The sequence below is a fragment of the Panthera uncia genome, chromosome E1 (assembly GCF_023721935.1).
Source record: "Panthera uncia isolate 11264 chromosome E1, Puncia_PCG_1.0, whole genome shotgun sequence".
Taxonomy (NCBI): domain Eukaryota; kingdom Metazoa; phylum Chordata; class Mammalia; order Carnivora; family Felidae; genus Panthera; species Panthera uncia.
In genome coordinates this window covers 31,587,620-31,594,143 of record NC_064814.1, presented here as the reverse complement: position 1 = coordinate 31,594,143, position 6,524 = coordinate 31,587,620, and the positions used below count along the sequence as shown (strand labels likewise).

The 6,524-nt window shown below is 43.7% G+C and overlaps 1 protein-coding gene and 1 long non-coding RNA gene across 2 annotated transcripts in view; one reads left to right on the top strand and one right to left on the bottom strand.

Moving 5' to 3' along the window:
* Positions 1–3,232, bottom strand: part of LOC125927447 (uncharacterized) — a 10,720-nt gene extending 7,488 nt beyond the window's left edge. Inside the window, exons 1-2 of the long non-coding RNA XR_007459341.1 lie at positions 3,028–3,232; positions 2,283–2,330 (exon numbers count right to left, since the gene is read on the bottom strand). This is a non-coding gene — a long non-coding RNA (uncharacterized LOC125927447). The remainder of the gene's footprint in view (positions 1–2,282; positions 2,331–3,027) is intronic.
* A 94-nt stretch (positions 3,233–3,326) lies between these two features.
* LOC125927428 (serine/arginine repetitive matrix protein 1-like) lies at positions 3,327–5,675 on the top strand. The gene is made up of 2 exons (XM_049637787.1): positions 3,327–5,004; positions 5,631–5,675. Exons 1-2 carry the CDS (start codon positions 3,425–3,427, stop codon positions 5,638–5,640), a joined length of 1,590 nt encoding a protein of 529 aa, XP_049493744.1. The 5' UTR covers positions 3,327–3,424; the 3' UTR covers positions 5,641–5,675.
* Positions 5,676–6,524: the final 849 nt, after the last annotated feature.

Genomic DNA, 6,524 nt, shown 5'->3' with positions numbered 1-6,524 from the left:
ATAGTGAGTGGTGATGACTGCACAACATTGTTAATGTACTTAATGCCAATGCATTGTGCATTTAAAAATGGCTAGAACAGTAAATTTACAAGATGAGAAGAGTTATGGGGATGGATGGTGATGATGGTTGCATAACAATGTAAATGTATTTAATACCACTGAACTGTACACTTCAGAATAGTTAAGATGGTAAATGTTATGCGTGTTTTACCACAATAATTTTTTTAATTATGGAAAAGCATAAGTGGACTAAGTAGAAAGGTGTCCAGGACATATTATGGACTCATGCTAGTAGGTATAATAGGACCCCATGAAAATTTATACATAAATGTCTACATTTGATAAATGCATAGATATCTGGAAAGATGCTTATTAAAGTAGTAAAATAGTCCTTTCAACTTTTCATAATTCTTTTAGCTGTTTTCTGTTTGGAGAATAGAAGGTTTAGGAATACTTAAATCAGTGGGAGGCAGAACTATAATGTCATAGTTAAGTAACTATAAACTTAGTCAATTTTATTAGAACTCATTTGAAGGAAAACTGCTTAATAGAAAGGAATGGTTAGTGTAAAGCATAAGAAAAGGAAGTTTTAGGTGCCAGACATGGGGATGGATGCTCAGCTAAAGCTGTATGGATGAGTGGATGGGGAGTGCACTAGGTATGCCTAGTGCTCTGTGACAGGTATTGCCCTCTTGTGGAATATCATACTGACTTCTTGATCCAGTTTCATGTTCACCAAGCAACTTTTCTTCCTCTTGAAGTTGGTGTGTCTATAGGGAAAGAATGACCTGGCTTCCAATCAGTTCAATAGTGTATTTCTCAAAGTATATTAGTGGGTTGTTATTCTGGTTTATATATTGGTCTCTGTGCTTGGTTAATGACAGTTGACACTAGAGAAATTGATTTACATAATCTATTACTTCATAAGAAATTACCTCCAAAACTTAGTGACTTAAAATAGCAATAACCATTTATCTTTAACAGTTTTTATATATCAGGAATTTGGAAGTGACTCAGGTGGGCAGTTGTGGCGCAGGGTTTCTCCTGACGTTGCAGTTTAATGCATTTACTAGTTGACTCACTCATATGACTGGCAATTTTGTCTTGGCTATTGACTAGGGACCTCAGTTTCTTTCCACCTGGGTCTCCCATTGAGTTTCCTCACCACATGGCAACTGGTTTTCCCCAGAGTGAGCAATCCAAGAGATTTTGCCTACACCAAGGCAAAAGGTGCAGTGCCATTATGATCAGCTTCAGAAGTCCTAAACCATCATTTCTGCTATAAACTGTTGGTCACAGAGGGCAAGCCCTGATTCAGAATGAGAGAGGCCTACACAAAGGCATGAATACTAGCAGATGAGAATCACTGGGGGCCATCTTGGAGACTGGCTACCACAAATCCCATCAACCAAGTGGCAATTCCTGGCAATCCTGTCCTTTGCTGTATGCTTTCCATTCAAAATAAAACAGTTTAATATAGCTTTTACATCTCATCACATTTTATCTTCATCATACCCCTACCAGTAGGAAGAGCAGGAGAAGTGAGAGTGTGATTACCCTGAAAGAACCCACTTGTAACTCAAGCATGGATTAATACAAGTTAGATTATTCATGATGAGGAAAATATCAAGATTGTTTTTTGTTTTGCCCATTTTTGCAAGAATCACCCTTTTGTGTTTACTTGTACTGAAATTGAACACTGAAAAAAATATTTTCCCGGGGCGCCTGGGTGGCGCAGTCGGTTAAGCGTCCGACTTCAGCCAGGTCACGATCTCGCGGTCCGTGAGTTCGAGCCCCGCGTCAGGCTCTGGACTGATGGCTCGGAGCCTGGAGCCTGTTTCCGATTCTGTGTCTCCCTCTCTCTCTGCCCCTCCCCCGTTCATGCTCTGTCTCTCTCTGTCCCAAAAATAAATAAAAAACGTTGAAAAAAAAATTAAAAAAAAAAAAGAAAAAATATTTTCCCCAATATTAAGAGAATATAAACAATTATTCAAACCAGTACTGAGATGATTTTAATAAGAACAAAAAAGTGATAGCAGACTTAACGTTACATGTTGATGGAGAAATTAAAACTCACTCAATAAATTTATAAAGAGAAATATAATCTTCCCAGACAAACAAATAAGCATTATAGCATCGTGGTTAAAGGTTATAAATCAACAAGTCACCGCATTGAAAGGAGAATCTCCTAGGAAAGCTTTTTTAAGTCAGCCAGTCTCAATTTTATAACAAGATATCAAATAAGTATAAACAGGAACCATCTTCATTTCAACCTGGCTTACCCTTAGTGTCTTCAAGATATCTGACTTGTATTCTACTTTTATCCTTTTCTGTAAAACAAGATATAATGGTTAGCCAAATGTTTTATATTCTAAAGACGTGTCAGTAGCTCAAGGTTTCTTGGCCTATTGAGATTCCTGTTACCTAAGAACGTGTTGGTTTTTGTTTCAACTTTGTCTTTAATCAAAGCTGATTTTAAAGATCCAGAAACAATGAATCTGACTGTCCTGTAACCATGAAGACCCTTCAGAGTCAATAGTGGAATGTGGATATGGTAGAGAATAGCATGTGAAAGGGAAAGAAAGATGACAGTGTCTCTCATCCCAAATGGTATCCAAGATTCAAAGGCACTTTTCAAATCAAGAAAGAACCAAAGTCCAGCTAATTAGGAGAACTGAGGGAGAGGATTGTGAGAAAAGACACTCACATTTTTTGAGTGACACTTACCTACCAGATGTTGGTTTCCAGATGAAGAAACCAAGGCCCAGACAAGTCAAATAACTTGTCTAAGGTGCACAGTCATTTACGATTGAAACCAATGACTAATTCCAAATCTTTCCTACAATCCTATACTCACTCCTAGGCCAAGAATGTGAGACTTTATGATTTGAGAAATCTGGATTTTTACCCCAGGGTCAACCAAACCACTTCTGATACCTGGAAAAGTATGGAGCTCTATTTCTTTACTTCTATACAACTAAATTGGGGACAACTTTGTACTTGCATCTTATTAAAATTGGTACTAACACAGAGTGATTGAGTTGAGTAGCCTTGCCTTAGCAGGATATTCAGACTGATTCCTTCTCTAGATGAGTCTGGGAATTCCTAGAATCTGTGGAGAGTAACGGAGAGTCTGGAGCCTTCCCTGACTTGACCAAAGATCTGGTGGTGTCAACTCCAAAGACAAGTCGCAGTTTCCTTGCAGTTACTGCTTGAGATTCTCTGAAGAACTGTGGCAGTATGCTAGGATGTTTAGTAGGAAGCTCCTTCCTTTATGACATCACCAGGCAGGTAGCTAAGGGGACTATATGAGACACTCTTAGAATAACAGCCACTTTTGTGGGTACAAGAGCAGCAGCTTTTAAAACCAAGGGTAAACATTCAGACTTCATTAGGATCCTCAATACAAGCCAGCCAGTAAAATATGGAATCTACCCAGAGGAGCTCAGTCTATCGGATGGTCAAGACAAATAAAACTGGGTCCAAGGTAGCAGTTTCAGCACAGAAAGGGTCTGAGGTTACTAACACAACCCCTCAGCGGGGACAAGGATATATTATTGCCTCGAGCTCACGAACCGCTGCAGCCCCCCTAAGTCCTTTGCCCCATCGAAGATCAGAAGCTGGGCATCTCCCCTCTTTCCATTCAGCATCAGACTATCCACGTTCTATCTCCCCCCAGTCAGGGCCCAGTGGAACACCCATCCCTCGAGGAAGTGAGGCCCGATCAAAATCAGAATCATACCGCCATCCCTCTATTCATCGAAAGATCCAGCAAACTCAAACATCAGCTTCCCATGCTGTCCAGACGCAACGGAATGTTAGCCCATCCAGAGAGGAATCAGCACGAAGAGGGGGTGAGAGCAAGCCAGGGCGTGACATCAGTAATCGCTACTCATTAACCCCTGATGCCAAATCCTCTCGCCGGTTGAGTTTTGTAGACCAGAAGGATAACTTACAAATCTTGCAAGAAGACCCACCCTCCAAGGTCCAGTACCCACAAGGGGTCAGAGTTCCCCGTAGGACTTTGGTTTACCCAAAGGATGAAGCAGTCCAAACTGAACCCATCCAAAAGGGTTTGACTGCTACTGAGATCAGATCTCCAAGAAGACCCTCTAGCCCAGAACATAGCAGTGGCCGAGTCAATGCAGACTCTCGGACAGCCCAAAGAAAGATCCCTGGCCAAGAGTGTGAAATGAGTCATCCCAGCCCAATTTACACAGAACCCAAGACTTTGCATAGGAATATGAACTTGGAATCATCCGTCAGACTCTCTATCCTAAAGGATTTGAGTGGTGGACACCGAGTTTCTAGGCGTTCAGATCCTGAGACTATCCCTAAGCAGTCTGTCTACACTGACACCAAGACCTCCCCAAAGAACTTAATATCATCAGAAGTAGAGTCCAACCTGAGGTCCTCAACTAGAGGAGATGGCGAGGTCAGCCGCAGGGTCACCATCTCCTCAGTGGAACAGTTATACTCAGCTCCCCGTGTGACATCTCGAGCAGTGTCTGAGAACCCCGACAAATCTATGTTTGTCACTCCAGAGCCCAGCTATAAGCAGCACACCCAAAGACCCTCAGAAAGTGTCTGCATGTCCCCAGGACCTGCACTCAGGTATCCAGAACCCTCCCCAAAGCCCTCGGTCCATGCAGAACTGGAACTGACCCCTCGGCCCTTACCCCCTCGGTCCTTACCTAGGTATGGACCTGACTGTTCATGGTGGGCCTTACTCAATCCTGAAGCTGAAACATCCCAAAGCCGGCCGACAACACCTGATTTTGAGTCTAAGTCCCCTCTTCCCCCAGACCCTTTATTGTCCTTTTTTGAAATGGACTCAAGTCCTTTCTGTGAGGAAATGATGTTCCAGAGAGAGAAGGCAAGTCCATCACCACCACCATCAGCAACACCACCACCACTATCACCACCAAAGGAGTCTCCAAACCAGGCACCATTGAGGGAAATGCCACAAGCCCTCAAGCAGACCTCCAAACAACCCACTCAAAGGTTTAGTGCTTTCTTCTTGGGTATGTGAAGAAGCAGACTGCCCAGGTGCAGCCCCAATTTAGTGAGGTGGGACATTGGGGTGGGTAGGAAAGTCAGTCCCCTTCTTCATTCTGGGCCTGCCCCTTTCCTTCCTTGCCAGCTTTTTTGAGCTCCAAGCTAATGACATCAATGACGATGCTTGGGCAGGCATTGATCAATCAGGCATTGATTCTTCCAGGCAAAGCTGCTTAACCTTTCAATGGAAGGTAATAGAGAGTGGTTTTCAGGGTAGGAAGCGCTTCCCAAGAATGGAGATAAAGAACTGAGTTGGGACTAGGGCTGGTTAGGGCTAGTAAAGAAAATAAGGTTCTCAGGTAAATATTCTGACAACAAAGTGGAGAAGGTGAAGCACAGATACGCTAGGACCTAGACTTCCAAGAGGGGAAAGGCATTAACAGTGGCACAGAGGGTGGAGAAAAGGGTGGGGCAGGATTTAGTCCTAGACTGCAGGGGCTTCTTGGAGAGGATCAAGGGCTGAGGGCACCTTTGGATGGAGAAATGTAGAGCCTAAAAGGGAAATGTTAAGTAGTGGGGAGAGAGGTATACATCCCACAGTAAAAAAGAGCAACAATTTCTGTTACTTTCAGATGTGTCTGAGGAAATGTATAATCGTGTCATCTGGTGGCTAAAAGGTCTGTGCTTTTCCCTCCTGTGGGTCCGTTGTCAGGGTTTGGGAGGCAGGAGGACAGGTGGAAGGATGACCGCTATGTATCTACAGAGCTAGGTCTATTAGCACCACACATACTAGAGGGTTGACTATAATTCCACTATTAGAGTCATTCCTTTGGGACTTGGAACCTTTTTCATTTTCAAGAGCCTCCTTTCAATGGGAAGTAGTCATTTCTGAAATGGAGAACAATTTAAGCCTATGCCTTTCAGTTTAGCTAGTCTTACCTCTCATGTGATTTTTAACCCCCTCCTTCCCCCCCCCCCAAAAAAAAAAGTCACCAAGACAAACTACCCGTTTCACAGTCTTACTCAGGGTTTACCCCGCCCTAATGTAGGTTGATGGGTCTCCTCTTGGGTCTTGTGTCAGAACTCTCCTCAAGCCCCCTTGCCCCGACTTGGGAGGTATTTATTGGCTGCTTCCCAGGCACAATCTCCAGGGATGTCCAGGCCTCTGTCTTGAGGCCATCAGTGGGTCCTGTAGCCAACTCTAGAATCCTTAAGTATCCCCAGGGCCTCGTGACACCCCCCCCCCTTTGTACTCTTGACCTCTCTGGTGGAGAGAGAGGGGACCAACCCTCATATAGTGAATATGAGTAACAAAGAGTTCCTGCCTTGAATGTTGTGGCCCAAGATACGCTTTATTCCTGTGAGCATGAGGGAGGCCAGGGCTCTGGATGAGGAAGTCCCTAGGGAGGAGAGAGTCCTGTGAATGCAATCCAGTCCCAACCGCATGAGCTATCAAAGTAATTGGCAGCAAAGAGCAGAGAAAGGCGTCCCTGCCCCTCAGAGAGAGCAAAGCTCTATAAAGCTGA

Excerpts from the sequence above, each read along its gene's own strand:
- LOC125927428 (XM_049637787.1), top strand. The coding sequence starts at position 3,425 with ATGGAATCTACCCAGAGGAGCTCAGTCTATCGGATGGTCAAGACAAAT.